Here is a 17,027-nt window from a genome sequence, read left to right as displayed (position 1 = left end):
TCACTACCAGCTCTCTGCTGGTCCTCTGGATCTTGGGAGCGGAGCCCCCGGGCAGCGGGCCCTGCTGCAGCTCATCCACTGTCCTGTTCTCAGCCTGCAAACCAGAGCTGGCACTGGGGAGGTGCCGGGCAAGCGCTCACTGAACAGAAACAAGGCGTGCACTCCAGGCACGCAAGGGGGGCTGCAAGCCTGAGGCGGCGGGGCCAGGCCAGGCAGAGCTGCATGCGGGCGCCCACAGCCCTGTCTGTGCTTCAGCGGTGCCCTCACGTGTCCGATGAGAACATGTCTGCCTGCGGGGATTGTCATGAGGATCACAGAGACACACATCAAGCTGCGGTGGGCCCTGAAGACGACGGGTGACTGAGGGCTGCGATCTCCTTGGTGCCCTCTGCTTCTGAGGCCTCCCTGGCAGGAGCCCTCTGGGTGGGGCTGCAGCGGCTCCCAGGACTGCCTCTTTTTATAAAACCCTCGGCAAACAGACAACCTCTGAACTGCTCTCAGGGAGAAAGAAGAAGAAGGCTCATACATCAGGCTGGCACACAAAACTGATTTGGGAAAAAAACAAGCTGCATACACTTTTGTTTACACCATCACAAGAAAGAGTCTGCAGTTTTTGTGTCTTGGTGTGATGTGAATGCTACAAAAAAAGCTCTGGGGATTATCCAAAACACCCGGGCATCACTCGTGATGAATGTGGCTGTGGATACTGTGACACCAGGTGAACAGGGAGCTCTCGCTGCTGTGTTCTTCTCAGGCTGGTTCTCACGGGGCAGGGCCAACATTGGTGAAGGCGCATGCACCTACAAAGGTTTACCGTGACCTTCTATGTAGGGCTTTTCAAGTGAGATACTTGGCGGATTTCCCCAAGAACTCTTGATATGGATTTGGTTCTACTTTCCATTTTTCTTTCCTGGTTTTTAGGATGATGGGCTAGTACGACACTGATATGAGAGGTACTTTTTCATACTCAACGGTCCCTGAACAACTGGAGTCCACTCTGAAACCATCTGGCCCCCAAATACAGTAGGAGGAAAACATAAGGGAAAAGGAGGCAGGTTGAAAGATCTCGACACAAATGAAGGGAAGAGCTGAGTGTGCTCCACTTAATCATGGTGGCCACGGCTAACGGAGACCTGGGCACCTGCCAGACACCATCACAAACAATACACGCACCATTGCTTAACCTCGGGAAAATCGTACATGGTGGGTCCTGCTCTCATCATCCTGTTTCCCAGGCTGGAACCTGAGGCCCCCAGAGGCCCTGGAGGGGCCCTGTAGGAGGGCGCCCGGGCCACTGCGTTCCAAGCTCTGCTCTTTGTCACCTTCCGCATTTCTGGGGGCTTCGTCTTGTGAGACCAGACCCCCTGCGTCTTGAGACCTCAGTGCGCTCCCCTAAGTGTGCTTGGGGACTTCACCCCCAATGTGGGTCCAGCTTTTGTTCCAGGGCTGTGCCCAGGTAGGCTTTTGTGGGTGTGTGTACTTGGGAGACAATTTCAGACCATGAGTTGAATATTTCAAAATGAACACTCTGAAAAATGGAGGCCTCTGAAACCATGGGTAACACTGTAATCTGAAAGGTTTTTCAGACCATGAGTTGAATATTTCAAAATAAATACTTTGAAAAATGGTGACCTCTGAAACCCTGGATAACACTGTAATTTACAGTGTTTGTTTTCACAGTATGTGGTAAAATAAAAATGATGTGAAGACATGTTAAAAGGACAGAAACTGACAACTGAAATGAGGAAAGAAAAGTATCAAGTTCTCATTCTCAAAGATGGTGAGCGAGACCTAGTAAAGTCGCTCCAGAAACCTGGACACGCACACGGGTTCTGCTCTGTCACCCAAAGGCCTGATGCGTCTGGAGGCCCTGGGAAGGGCCAGTCTGGAGAGCAGGAGGGACGGGGCAGCGGACACTTGGATGTAAATATCAGAACTGGACCAGGATCTGCAGCCCACCAACCTCCCGGGTGCCCTCAGTCCCCTGGTGGGGAAGGGGGCGGGCGGTGCGAGTCTGTCCCCACTTACACCGGCCGGGCCTGTTGCCCTCAGGGGGCCTGAGGACGCACCGCCCCCAGAGCAGCGCGTGCAGGGGGACGCCACTGCCCAGCAGTGCAGTGCGACTGAGCGATCACAGCTCCTCACACCACCTGGACAGGCGAACCTGCGGTCAGCCTTGGAGGCTGCACGGACAGCAGGCGGAGGGGGTGGGGGCCGGGGGAGGAGGGCCTTCAGGAAGCCAGGAAGGGTGCTGCTTTGCTCTGTGACGTTAACCAGCGCTGTGACCTGCACCAGGGTCGGCACACTTTTTCTGTACAAGGTCAGAGAGTAGGTATTTTAGACTTGCTGCTCACAGTCTCCACTGCAACCACTTAACTCTGCCGCTTAAATTGCAGGGGTGAGCAGACTGGTCATGACCGAAGGTATGACTGTGTTTCGATGAAACTTACTGATGGACATGGAAATCTGAATTTCACATAGTTTTGATGCCACATTCTTTGATTTTCCTCTCAACCATTTAAAAATACATAATAAAAAAAATACATAATAATCCTTTTTAGCTCAAGGAGCAATACAAAAACAGGGGTGGGCTATAATTGGACTTTGGGCCTTAGTTTGTGGATCCCTGCCTTAGACTCAGGGATTAAACCCTTAGGGCTCAGCAGATTCACCTGTAAAATGAGGATAATACTCACCCTGATTCATAGTACTGGGAAATCCAAATGTGGGGAAAGTGCACCAGAAAGTTTTCTTTAGATAAACAACGTGGTAATAACCACTTGCTTGTACTCATCTGTTTAAATTTGTATGTTTTCACAGTAATCCTCAAACCACCACCGAGGCCTCTGCACATGAAGCCTCCAGGGGGCAAGTGCTTTGCTGCAGGTCACCCAACTGGTGAGCTGGCGAGGCTGCAGCCTGGGCCCTGCCGCCCATCCAGCAGCCCTGGACAGTCAGTCTCTCACCCCTCTGCTCACCAGTGAAGACAACACCTAGCTACACTCGGAATCCCTGCTGGGGGACTCGGCAGTCACACAGATAAAGGGCAGACACACAGGGAACCCTCCACGGAGGAGCTTCCAGCCAGCCACCACCAAGCAATTAGCCGGGACACAGAGCGCAGAGCTTCTGGCTGCAAGGCCCGGGAGGCAGACACCCTCCCCGTCACACGTAGCTCAGACCTTTCGCTGCAAGCACTTTGCCCATAAGGATCATGTCACCAACCCAACAGACAGGAGCACAGACGGAAGCTTCAGTCAAAGCATTTTTCTCATTGAATAGTGAGGAAAAGTGTAATCCCCCTTAATTTTAGTTTATAAAATCTCACTCCTTATTATAAAAGAGTACAAAGCTTCATGCAGGCAGCACACAAGGGAAATGAAAACAAGACACTGCACGTGACTCTTAACTTTCTAGTTTATGGAGTGGTGTCCTCGACTGCCTGAAAAAACAACCGCTGCAGACAGTTCCGCAGCTGCTTCAGTCTCTGTGACTCTTAGAAATACTTTTCCTCCTGTCCTTCCTGCCACGCCACTCCCAACTATACACACGAATGTGGTAAAGTGTGTGACCCTCTCCCATTTACTGAGGAATCAAACAGTTTTGACAATTTCCCTTTACCTTTAGTTCTAATAATGAGATCCCTAAAATTCTCTATGAACATGCACAACTCAAGTTTACCAGTGAGACGTGGTAAAGAAGCCGACGGTGACCCTTCTTCGGTTGAAGCCCTGAGCAACTCTAAAGAGATCACCAGTTCACACCATCACTGGTTTCACACATGCTCTGTTGGATCTAAGCCACATTTTGCCTTTCATTAAAAACTGAGTGGTATTTATATCCATAAATAATCATCTCACATTAGTAACACAAACGTGAAAATAAATATTACCGTCCCCACTAATTTCATCTGTGGATCCGGGTGGCATGCAAAGAAAGGGAGAGGAAGGGAAAGGGGAAGGGAGGAGAGAGAGGAAGGGAGGGGGAGAGAAGGGAAAACACTATTAAAATGACAAGCAAATCAAAGTGTAAGGAAAACACAAAAACCACCCCCACCCCAGTCTAATTCAGAAGGTAAAAGAAAGACTGCAGGATGGAGGAGTCAGCATGTTTACTTGACTTGAGGGCATTAGTGCAAGTGTGAAGCCTCCTCACATTACCCCAGGAAAACAGCAGTTTAGGTGCATTTCTGCCGCATTAAGCAAAGCTAATTTGATTGCTTCTCACCATTAAATGTTAAAGACAAGTCTACTATCCTCAAAGGAACGTGCATCCTCTTGGACAGAAATGGGAACCGCGGGTCATTAGTGTGTGCGCAGGGAACAGCCCTCAGAAGGCCTCCGCAGGGAGCCCCGGGGCTCCGGCCGCTCCTCCTGGGGCTCTGCCGATGCACTTCCACTCATATCTACACAGCGTCTGCAGAAGAACCGTCCAGGTTGCTACACCCTCACCATCTCCCTCTCCTAGATAACGCTTCCGGGGCCCTGGCTGCCCGTCCTCTGCAGCATCCCTGAATATCTGCCCACGAAGCAGGCGAGGAGACCCCAGGGCTCACTGGCACCATCCTCCTCCATCACTCACATGCTGTGTTAGGACACCCATGAGGCAAAGGTGTGGTACCTGCCAGCCCCTTTGGGAAAACACTGAGATCACACAGGAAGAGACTCCTCGCCCTGTCATGCATTTAAACACCAGCCAACAGGCAAACAGAGTCTTCTATCAGGACGGCCCACAGACAGTCACCTTGAACCCCAGCCCACAGCCCCTGCCGGGCAGCACTACACTGACCCCGGGGCAGGCACCATCTATAAGCATCATTAGGCTGCCGCCTGGCCGCTGTAATCAGCTGTGGTTAAGAGGAGAGCCTGTGCAAAAGCTGAGTGCAGTACCCGCAGAAGAAGGTTCGTGGGCACAGAAGACCAAGGGGAGGAAGCGCCTAGCCTTCTTAACCTTAGGTTGGCAGTGACTGACTCCTTATACAGAGGCAGGAGGAAGGAAGAGAAAAACAGAAACACATTATTTCAATACCAGAGAAAACTTATGTTACATTGTAAGGCATAGCTATAAAGACAAGTACAAAGTTGCAATTCTTTTATGTGACTACTGGTACACTTGATTTCTTAATATAATTGACTTGAGAGACATTAATATTTTAAAATGCAGTTTTCTCTCTTAGGAAAGAGTAGCACTAGATACTGAAACTTTAAGCAAGACATGAAGAGGTCAGCCAGATCCACGAAGCCAGCGGAGCGAGCAAAGGTATAGATGCCTTTACGAAGAATAAAGCTGACACACAACGGCACAAGCAACAGAGACCGATGGACACAGGCTCTCGTGAGCAGCTAACGTTCAACTGCAAAGAGAACAGTGCAGAGAACTAGCAGCTCTTGATTTGTAAAAGAGCTTTATCAGCACTTTCCCCCAAACCATCAGCAAAGACACAGACCTTAAGTGTACACCTCAAATAAACTGCTTTCACATAAAAAACTGGAGCCAGGGTATCTGAACACAAGGCTCCGAAGCCCTCCGTCTACCAGCATCCGCTCCTCATTCACTGTCATTCACGTACTGAAAACTCTCTTGAAAGTCAACTCTCTATCAGGCACTTGCTGGATGAACGAGACACATGCCAGCCCTCCTGGAGCTGGAGACGTGACAACTGCGATGCGGTGAGGGCAACAGCGGACACGTGGCAGTGGGGTCAGTACAAGGGCGGCCCCACCCTCTGATATGCACGGGCGACACCACGTGACGGAGAAGCTGCAGCTCCACAGGCTCCCGTCAACAAAGGTGAGGACTCCAGGGGCGGGCCCGGGGAGGGCAGGGTCAGGATGAGGATGGCGGCAGCTTGCTGCCATCAGTCCACGTTAGGAGCGGAAATGAGAAGAATGGAAACAATTTGGTCACATTTCCGCAGGGTGTGTTGTGATCTCAACAACCTGAGTCCTTGAGATCTGCCCACCTGCCTCCCTCAGCCCATACCCAACTCCCTGACCAAACTCCTCTCAACCTTAACGACCAGAGTACAGGAAATTCAGGAATACAGGGGCCAGAGAGCGACCTGCTCAGCACAGCGTCACAGAACTGCAATCGGCCAGACTCAGGGCGTGGGGCGCAGTGTGAGGGACGTGATTTCCTTCACAGATACATACAGACAGTGCACAGAGACTGCAGGGGTACACAGCCAAGCTCATCCAGCACCGCCTGTCTGACCCCCAACTGGACACCACCAAGAGTGACAAGGCCTTAAAACTAAGGAATCACAACACGGAATGACAGTTGGCATTAAGGAATTACTGTTAGCTTTCTTACAGTATAATAAAACTGCTTTTAAAAAGTCTTCACCTTCTAGAAACACTTACAGATGACTATGCCTTAGAGGTGCTTTAAGACAATCAGAGGCGGTGGTTTAGTCTCTAAGTCTTGTCCGACTCTGCGAGTCCATGGACTATAGTCTGTCAGGCTCCTCTGTCCATGGGACTCTCCAGGCAAGAATATTGGAGTAGGTTGCCATTTCCTTCTCCAGGGGATCTTCCCAACCCAGGGATCGAATCCAGGTCTCCTGCGTTGCAGGCAGACTCTTTACCAACTGAGCTATGAGGGAAGACAATCAATGAGGAATAAGAGGGTGGAGGCAGGGATGAAGTGACTGGATTTTAGTTACTGAATCTGGGTGATGAGTTTCTGGAGATTCACTACCTCGTTCTACTCTCTCTACTTCTGTATTATATTTGGAAATTCCCAGGATAAAGAGTTAAGAAGCTAAAAATTCAAAAGCACAACAATATCCATTCATTCACATGATCCCTTGCATGTAAAAATATCATATACATTTTATCTTATATCATGCAGTTTGATTTTTAATAAATCCCACAATTATTATGCATCCATGACACATGACTAGAAAGCCATGAGGTCAAATTCCGGAATTTATATTTTAAAAGTTTCAAGCCTTCCTTTAAAATTTTTCTCTATGAATGAAAAAAAGAAAAAAACAACCAATCCCCAAAATTGGGTCTTTGGACAATATCTGTTTTTATATTTAATACGATGATACTTGGGCTTCTTGTATTAATAATAATAAATTTTAAGATTATCAAAGTTTATTCATTCAGTTCAGTTCAGTCGCTTAGTCATGTCTGATTCTTTGCAACCCCATGGATTGCAGCAGGCCAGGATTCCCTGTCCATCACCAACTCCCGGAGCTTGCTCAAACTCACGTCCATCGCATCGGTGATACCATCCATCCATCTCATCCTCTGTTCCCCTTCTCCTCCTGCCTTCCATCTTTCCCAGTATCAGGATCTCTTCCAATGAGTCGGTTCTTCACCATCAGGTGGCCAAAGCATTGGAGTTTCAGCTTCAGCATCAGTCCTTCCAATGAATATTCAGGACCAATCTCCTTTAGGATGGACTGGTTGGCTCTCCTTGCAGTCCAAGGGATTCTCACAAGTCTTCTCCGACACTACAGTTCAAAAGCATCAATTCTTTGGTGCTCAGCTTTCTTTATAGTCCAACTTTCACATCCATACATGACTACTGGAAAAACCATAGCCTTGACTAGACGGACCTTTGTTGGTAAAGTAATGTCTCTGTTTTTTAATATGCTACTTAGGTTGGTCACAGCTTTTCTTCCAAGGCTGCAGTCACCATATGTAGTGATTTTGGAGCCCCCCGAAATAAAGTCTGTCACTGTTTCAATTGTTTCCCCATCTATTTGCCATGAGGTGATGGGACTGGATGCCATGATCTTAGTTTTCCGAATATTGAGTTTTAATGCAACTTTTCACTCTCCTCTTTCACTATCATCAAGAGGCTCTTTCGTTCTTTGCTTTCACCACCATAAGGGTGGTGTCATCTGGGTATCTGAGGTTATTGATATTTCTCCTGGCAATCTTGATTCCAGCTTGTGCTTCATCCAGCCTGGCATCTCGCATGATGTACTCTGCATATAAGTTAAATAAGCAGGGTGACAATATACAGGCTTGACGTACTCCTTTCCCGATTTGGAAGCTGTCTGTTATTCCATGTCCAGTTCTAACTGTTGCTTCTTGACCTGCATACAGATTTCTCAGGAGCAAGGAGAATAAGATGGCTCATCAGCCAAATACTCCCAAACCCTGGCCACCACGAGGGACGCTTTCCTACAGGCCAGAGCTTGGAACATACAGGTCCGAGTGCTCTTGAGGAAGCAGCAGCACACAGCCCCTCACTGAGTGGGGCCAACAAGGAGCAGCAGGGCACACTCTACTCTGGAAACTGCGTCCACAGGGCCTGAGGACAGATCTGTGGCCTGGAAGTTTACCCGAGTAAATATCCTCTGTAAATTTCTGTTGCACTCATGATTGCTCCGATCTCATTCGGATTCTTTTTCATCTGAAAGTGTCCCCGCGGGGGGTCCTACATGTGTCTGCCCATCTCCAGCCTGCAGCTGAGGAGCAGGAAACCAGCCTGGCTCTGGGTGCTTCTTCAGGGCATTAGCCTACAACACACGCTGTGGGTAGTTCAGAACCCATGGGACTCTCGTAGAAGCCAGAGAGGAGAGGGCTGCAATCAGGCAGCAGCCTCAAATCTCAAGAGAGGCAAAGGGAGTCCAAACGCTGTAACAATGGTGCGAGGAGGGAGAGTCCAGATGCTGTAACAATGGTGCAAGGAGAGGTCCTGGGAGGAAGGAGACAGCACAGGGGGTGGGGGGTGGGGGCAGAGGTATTCTGCCGATCATGACTTCCTCATTCAGGTACAACACGATCAAGCACCCTGCCCCCACCCAGCCAGAGACCTCTAAACGTCTCTCCTAACCCCACACTGACCGCAGGACTCTAGTTATGACTGTCGGAATCAGAAGCATTTCCAGTAAGACAAGTACTGTGAATAAGTCAAACCCCCAATACTTACCACATGAGTGGGTGAATGAAAGTCGCTCAGTCATGTCCGACTCTGTGACCCCATGGACTTCTGTCCGTGGAAGTCTCCAGAACAGAATACTGGAGTGGGTAGCCATTCCCTTCTCCAGGGGATCTTCCCAACCCAGGGATTGAACCCAGGTCTCCCTCACTGCAGGCGGATTCTTTACCAGGTAAGCCACCAGTGCACATAAAAACCATCAGTTGCATTAGTTTGATTAAATTATGTCATAAGACACATAATTTACAAAAATTAGCCTCACAGGTAATAGGCCAGCAATCTCCAACTTTTTTGGCAACAAGAACTAGATTTAAGGGAGACGGTATTTCTATGACTCAAAGGTAGGGGGTGACTCAGGCGGTCATTTGAGTGAAGGGGGGCAGAAGGTGAAGCCTGGCTCCCTTGCCTGCGGCTCACCTTTTCCTGGTTCCTAACAAGCTGAGGACCCAAGGACCAGGACTGGTCCGCAGCCCGGGGGCTTGGGGACCCCTGTACTAGGTGACAGTACTCTAAATTAGGGCACTTAAACAATTCCTGAAAGCTTTCACTTAAAATCAAGCTTTCAGTATAGATGGAGACTGCCTTCTAAATCAGTTACCAAAAGTGAAACTAGGCTGTAAACCAGATGAAAAAAACTCATTCAAACTTGCAGGTAGGGCAGATATTTGGATTCCAACAGAACAGTCAGAAATGAGTCAACACTATGCTATTGCTATTCCTGATAAATGGAAGAAAAACCACCCTGAAATCGGACTCAGACTCTTCCAGGAAAATACTCCTCCCTTCTCACATCGACACCTCCTGCCTTCCAACATCTCGGTGTGATTTGATGAGAAGACAGTGGGTTTCAGAGCCCAGATCTGGGTTTCCACCAGACTCTCTGCTTTGGCTAGCTACGTGAGCCACACCTCACCACCCTAGCTCACCTGTGAAGTGGGAAAAGGAGGAAGACTGTCCTGAGGCTTAAACAAGACAATGCTTGTGAGTGTGCATAATCTCTGAGCCTCACTCATAGCTAAGTAACTACTTGTATTTACAAAGCAGTGGCAGCGCAATGAATGAATTGCAGGCTTAGTGCTTCAGAGACAGTGAGAAAAAAGGAGAAAAAAACGCAATTATTAAAGATAGCATCACTGACTCAATGGACATGAATTTGAACAAACTCTGGGAGACGGTGGAGGGCAGGGAAGCCAGGCGTGCTGCAGTTCATGGGGTCGCAAAGAGTCAGACATGACTTAGCGGCTGAACACCAACCCACATACCACCTAATATTTTACAGAACTTCACAAACTACTTCTACATATATTAAGTAGCTGCTTTAGAATTTGTAACGAAGCAGCTTAATGCAAATGACATTTGTCAACTTTTAGTTTAGGATAATTTTTAGTCACTATGTGTAATTTTAAATAGCTAGAATGATGCTGCAAGGTTAACAACTAAACCAGAAGAATCGGTTACAAAGCAAAAAAAATTTTTTTTTAATTTATAATAAACATCCCATTGCAAAGTATCACTACAGAGTGATACATGTGTTCACCACCAAGGGCTCAGCAGAGACAATCAAACCAAACATTTCTAACAAAAGGAAAAGGTCATGGCCTTGGTTGTGGTGACAGACACAGAAGAGAGAACACAGTCTTCTGATCTCCAGCCCCGTTACCACAACCCAGACATGTGACAGGAGCCATGGGCACAGTGAAGTGGTTGTCACAGGTCATCAGCATTTCTGTTACACTTAAGGTCCAATGCTTCACTAGAGGCCTGGTTATTTAAAACAGACAAACAGAACCTTGAAACACAAAAAACAACCAAAAACCAAAGTTTCTGCCTTTGGAATATTTAAAATTCAGCTTCATTCAGTGAACAAAGCACCTGCATTCCGGGGAATCTTCATCCACACAAACGTTGCTCAACCCCCCCACCTACTCCAGGTGCCCCTCTGACACACACAGACCCCTTAGGACAAGCGAAGGCCTTTCCATGTACTGCTAACTGCGCTCCAGAAGAAACACAGTTCCTAAAATCATACACATAGGCTAGAAAAGTTGACTCTAGGCCCTCTGAGAAGGTGCCCAGGGAAATGCTCTATTCTGGGGGCTATTTCTATAAACCAGCTCATCTCACGCTTACATTAGAGCGAAACTCTAGATCTCAGAGACAAGACTGCATATACTGGACATGGACTGTAAACTGGCTCATCTCACACTTACATTAGAGCGAAACTCTAGATCTCAGAGACGAGACTGCATATACTGGACAGGGACTGTAAACTGGCTCATCTCACACTTACATTAGAGCGAAACTCTAGATCTCAGAGACGAGACTGCATATACTGGACATGGACTGTAAACTGGCTCATCTCAAACTAACGTTAGAAACTCCAGCTCTCAGAAACAAGACTGCGTATATTCAACATGGACTGAAACTGGACCCTATTGAGGATGGTCTGAAACTCTACTTCCTCACAAAGAGATACACAGGAGGGCCTGGAACCCGTGATCATGAGCTGGGGACTGTTTGCTGACATCCAGACTTCAGCCTTCCCACTGGCTGGCCTCTGGACCCCTTGCCCCAAACTGCCTAGGGGTGCATGCAGAAGGGTTCATCATGACCAGCACTTGGGGAGTCTGTGAGCCCAGCAGCTCTCGAGGCCACTATCCACTCTGAGGGTCCCTGCCTTTCTCCCTGTCCCCCCACCAAAGTGCAGTCCTCCAAGCCCTAGCACCAATCTCCGCACCTTGCTCAGGCAGCCGATTCACCTAAAAACAATCCCTGAGCACTCTGTCCTAGACAGGAACGACAAATAGAACATGTCTTTGTCTATGATGGAGTTGTGGTCTAGGGGATAAGAAGGTTTCTAAGCTCGTATCTATTTAAAGATTATCCACAATAGTGGCATGTATGGCAGGCGAGACAACTCTGAGGAAGGAGGGTCCTGGAGTAGGCAGGGAGGGCTTCAGGAGGGGGTGGCATTTGAAGCCAGCCTTAAAGACTAGGGAAGAGCTTCTCAGTTGTGACTGTATAAAAAATAGGGGAATCAGGCAGTCCCACTTTCTCCATCTTCCCAGCTGATTCTTCATCTGTACTTGGGGTCATCTCCCTTAAATTATTACTGAAAGGCAACATAACCTAGAGGGCAATAACGACCTGAGTTCAGTCCTTGCTCCATCGTTTTCAAGCTGTGTGACACTGAACAAGCCCTCTCTGTCTTTCCTCCTGTCTGTGAAATGGGGAGACGATAAAGACCTGGGAGGTGGTCACAAGGATTAACAAGGTAATGTCTAATGCTATGCACTGCACCTTGAGTGCCTAATAAGGAGAGAGCTGTCACCTCTCTGCTGGGTGTGCCCTTGCCTGCCCTGCCCCGGCCTCTCAGCTCTCTGGCTGGTGCTGAGTTTGCCAAGCTCCCACTGCAGGGCCTGGCGCTCACTGTCCCAGTGTCCGCAGGCCCCAAGTCTCACTGTATTCAGTCAACTGCTCAGAGGGACGTCCCTGGACCTCTACCCTCACTCTGCATCTGCCTGCTTGATTTCCATCCAGCGTCTCCGTCTCCTGCACAGAACATCAGGTCCGCACAGGAGCAAGCTGGCTCCGTCCACCAGTGCACCCCAGCATCTGGAACAAGGCCTAGCACAGAGCAGGCACTGAGCAGCACCTGATGATGGACTTTCTAAGACTGGACTAATAGCCACCTTGCAGGGGTTTGCTGGGGTGGGACAGGATAGACTATGACAGAAAAGCAGGTCATGACTGCTGGCCACAGTCAGGCTGAGCCTCAGCCACCACACCACACCATCCTGGAGACAGATCGGCTTGTGGTGTGGGGAACCGGCGTGGCGCTCCACTGAGTCTGCGGGTGGCTGAGGTTAACCACAGCACACCCGCGTGGTTTCCAGGCTACCAGATAAAAAAGAATCTTGAGGTTTGGCAGAAGTCTTGGTCATCTAGGTGTCACCTTAACAGCTTAAGAGCTAAGTGCAAGGCGCAGCTCTTGGCCAGCCATACTGCTGGGATGGCGTGTTCAAGAGTCTTTGCACGCTGTGAGTCCAACTCCATGGAAGGGAGCAAGTCATGAGCGGGGTGACGGAGGAGTGACAGGAATCTAAGAGGTACGTCCAGTCACTAAATATTCATGGGACATGCAACGTTCTTTGTGGCCTGTGAATGAAGGTTTGGTGGTTCCGTGAACCACCAAAGTGGTGGCCACGTGTGGAACAGCATCACTGACTCTGAAGAATGGAAAGATTTTGACGTGTGATGATGAAAAGGCTGTGCTGGCCGGTGGAGCAGTCTGAGCAGAACTACAGGGGGAAGGAGGTGAACAGAGGGGCCAGACGCTCGACAGAACTGTGTGAAGACCTGTATGGAGGACGGGGGCGGGCTACGCAGAGACGTTGGGAAGCCTCGGGGCCAAGCTGAGGAAAGATTCTGCCAAGGGAATTGCCTACCTACATTCAGTAAAGGGGGGAGTATCCCGAGAGCTGCTGTAGAGAAGGGGCTGCAGCGTGAACTCCAGTCCAGGGTGCCTGGGGAGGACAGTGAAGGCGGATCAAGATGGGGGTGCTGGGAGAGGTGACACCCACAAGTGTCTTAACGGGCAGCTGTGGAAAAACGCTGAGGACATTAGGAAATGGAAGAAATGAGACCCGAAGCTTCCGTGAGGCCTGTCGTGTTTTGTCGCAACCCGGAGTTGTGATGAGCTTGGCAGGGTGTGTCAGCTCAGCATCGCACAGAGCGCCTGCAGAGCACAGGGGCACCCAGGTCGGTGAGGACCACCGGTGCCTCCCAGCTGGCCGCCCAGGCTCGCTTCCAGTCCAGCGGGGAAGGACTGGAGCACTTAGGAATGACTCAGCGCTGGCTGGATAGCTCCTCTTCTGTGGAGCACGGTACAAAACACCCTCTGATGCTGACAAGTTCTCCGCCACCAGGCCACTCGGGTGGGCGGTGGCGTGTCTCTCCAACTAGATCACAACCCCGAAGGGCCTGCTCCCTGCCTGCCAAATCTCCTGCGCCACCACAGACTGGAGATGCCAAGCTACTCAGCCCCCGTGCGTCACCCTGGGCTGAGGGGAGGCTGCCGGCGTCCGGCACCGCCCGGCAGCACAAGCTCCGGCACTGAACAGGCCTCTCCCCACATCAGGAAGGGGTTGACTCCTGAGCCGCAGGGCTCCCCCTACACACCTGCCCCACGAGGTTCCTCACTAGAGGACCTCTGCTAAGCACAAAAGCATGAATACCAACACAAATATTTCTTGAGAAGAGGGTTGTTGGATGTTTATGGATGATAAAAAAAATAAGCAATTATATTTGTATGCTGGAACATTAACAAATAATTCAGTCATCAACTAGGCAAATGCACAAAACTAAATTTTAGGTAAAAATTCACTCAAGGTAAATTAAACTAACAAGAATTAGACTTCTTCTAAGTCAGACTGTCAGACAGTAGAGTTTTAGGAATCTATTATTTTAGAAATGTGACATAGATGAGAACATACTATATATGTGTGCATATGGATATACATGTGTATATATACATGTATATACACACGTTTAGCATGTGTATTTTAAGATGCCAAACCTGGGTCCATAGAAGATGCTTTTTCCCACCTTTCCTCTATTTTCTACATTTTTAAATGGGGGGGAAAAGGCACATGTATTTTGAGAAACATATCAGAGAAAGCACACCATGCTCATCATACCAGTAAATAGTTAAGATACTGCTTATGTCAGTATCTTAACTGTATCTTTTAAAAAGCAATATTCAAACACCATTTTATGTTAATTGTTAACAAAAAAAGCTGTTTATAAATATTCCACATCTCTTGAACTTCAAAAAATAATAAATACACAAAGCATATTATGTTAATTTTTGAACTGCAAGCATAAATTATAATGGCAGCTTCGAAAGCAAACATTTTCACTCTACAATTAACATGGCATTAAAACTGAAACATAACTTGGAATTCTAAGTAATTTGTGAGTAATCTACTACTGTAAAATTATACAAATTTTAAAGTTACTTTTAAGTTTTAAAAATTAAATAACTTTAATCTTTAACATTCATAATCTAGCCTAGAAAGACATAATCCTCCTAAGAATGAGCAGAGGTCAGACACACGGGGCCCCCTCCCACCGCTGTGGGCACCCCGCTGCCGCCCATGTGGCCTCTTACCTGACACGGAGACCGCATGGGTGCGCACGCCCTGCTTCTCGCTGTTGGCCAGCCTGGAACAGAGGTACAAAGCGTGAGCGCCCCACTCTCCAGACCACGCTGCTGGCATTCACATGCACGCCAGCTGCCCAGAACCAGGACGGCTGTGCCCTCTCCCAGGGAGACGGCACAGTCCAGAGGGGGACTTTGTGAAATACCAGATTCTATCACCCGAGGTCCTTAAAGCCTGCTTTAACGTTTTAAAGACCAGAAGTGCAGGCCGACGAGGGAAGGAACGCTGAGCCACAACACTGCTGAGCGTGGTGCGCATGGCCTGAATCACTTCAGATGCTGGGCTGCCGAGGGGAGACGCCCGCGACTGAGGAGTCCTCTGGACACGGCACTGGCCCTGCCGCCGTTTAGAGCGTGATCAAGAGCAGGCAGGATGGTGACACATACTGTCATTATTTACAGACTGACACAGGTAAGGGTAACACATCTGGTTATTCATTTCATGAAATGGCTCAACAATGGTAGTGTTTTACACACACATCCCCATAAAATCATATTTTGGTCAAAGGTTTTAAGCACATTAAAAAAAAATCCAAGTATAGTTCAATTCAAACTTTTCGAAAAAGCATAAAACAGAGAGGAAAAAGGAACCCTACAGTCTTCAGGTGTCAAAATTATTTTGCTCTTTTCATAAAAGAAAACTTTTTTTCTGATACATAAATATTTACTCTAGAAATACTGAACAGGAATTTTCCTTAGTAAACAGAATTTATATTGGAAATCTTGGAGCTTAATATATCCCTTCTGAGAACTAGAAATATTCAATGTGCAACTGCACAACCTCTAGGAAGTGTTAGTCGCTCAGTTGTGTCACTCTCTGCGACCCCACGGACAGCAGTCCACCAGACTCCGCTGTCCATGGGGTTCTCCAGGCAAGAATACTGGAGTGGGTAGCCATTCCCTTCTCCAGGGGATCTTCCTGGCCCAAGGATTGAACCTGGGTCTTCTGTATTGCAGGTGGATTCTTTACCCACTGAGTGACCGGGGAAGGTTTACAGCACAAAGCCATACACATCAGTCTTTTACTGAATTTGCTACACGTTTGAAATGCTCTGTCTATAATAAAAGTTTAACCCGAGTGTTCTAACAAACCGCCAGCTCCTCTTCCACTGCAGCCACCTGACTGACCGTAACTCCCTCTCAACTGCATTTAGTGGGAGGCCACAGGTGCACGCTCCTCATCCACAGGCCACGGTCCTCTGCCTCTGTCCCACAGACAGCATGTTGCGTCGTCCTCTGCTGTCGGCTGGGGCACTTTTCTGAATCAACCTGCTCACAAACACCTCTCTGATCAGTGGTAACAACACGTCTGCCGCTCTGTGATTTGTGGAAATTCTGCTCCTTTCTAGTATCTGTTAGCACTTCTAATCTACTCCCTTACTCCTCACTTTTACGTCTATATTTACAATTCCTGTGCATTTAATCCACAAAGTCATCTCTCAAAGACTTTCTACAACTGAAACTATTATGAGCACGAATTTCTTGCCTGGTTTTATAATTAATAAACATTAATAATTTTAATTAGTTAATATCCATTAATTCAGAACATTAATACATTATCTATTAAATGTTGTTGGGTTTGTGAAACAATGCCTAAAAGCTGAGAGAAATGGTCTCACCCCCCCACCACTTGCCTGCTCAGCAACTGTGTACCTACTGGGTGCCACCTACTGTCCCGTGTCAGGCCTACAGGCCCCCTGACCCCGGCCATCAGTGAAGCCCAAGAGTGAGAGCAGCAGAGAGGTGACTGTTACTCAGATAAGTTACGGAAAAACACAGGGCTGCTTCCAGGACTGGAGTGATGGGGGGTTTTCAGATGAAGTGATGCAGGGTGAGACCTGAGCAGGGCCCTGCTGAAGGACGGACGTGGGCTCCAGGAGCCGAAGGGCATTCAGTGTGG

The 17,027-nt window shown here is 48.5% G+C and overlaps 1 protein-coding gene across 17 annotated transcripts in view; it reads right to left on the bottom strand.

Annotated features, from left to right (window-relative positions):
• The window catches only part of PTK2 (protein tyrosine kinase 2), a 192,948-nt gene that overhangs the window by 54,664 nt on the left and 121,257 nt on the right, over positions 1-17,027 (bottom strand). For 12 of the 17 annotated variants that reach the window (XM_070802389.1, XM_070802371.1, XM_070802383.1 and 9 more), the window contains 3 exons: positions 15,077-15,129; positions 4,890-4,973; positions 3,893-3,910 (listed from right to left, as the gene is read on the bottom strand). In XM_070802389.1, the coding sequence (XP_070658490.1) occupies positions 3,893-3,910; positions 4,890-4,973; positions 15,077-15,129 (155 nt within the window). The remainder of the gene's footprint in view (positions 1-3,892; positions 3,911-4,889; positions 4,974-15,076; positions 15,130-17,027) is intronic. The other 5 variants (XM_070802377.1, XM_070802379.1, XM_070802384.1 and 2 more) reach the window with 2 other exon arrangements.

The sequence above is a fragment of the Bos indicus genome, chromosome 14, assembly GCF_029378745.1.
Source record: "Bos indicus isolate NIAB-ARS_2022 breed Sahiwal x Tharparkar chromosome 14, NIAB-ARS_B.indTharparkar_mat_pri_1.0, whole genome shotgun sequence".
NCBI classification, from domain to species: Eukaryota; Metazoa; Chordata; class Mammalia; order Artiodactyla; family Bovidae; genus Bos; species Bos indicus.
Note: the sequence above shows the minus strand (reverse complement) of the source record. Positions and strands in the feature narration are given on the sequence as shown.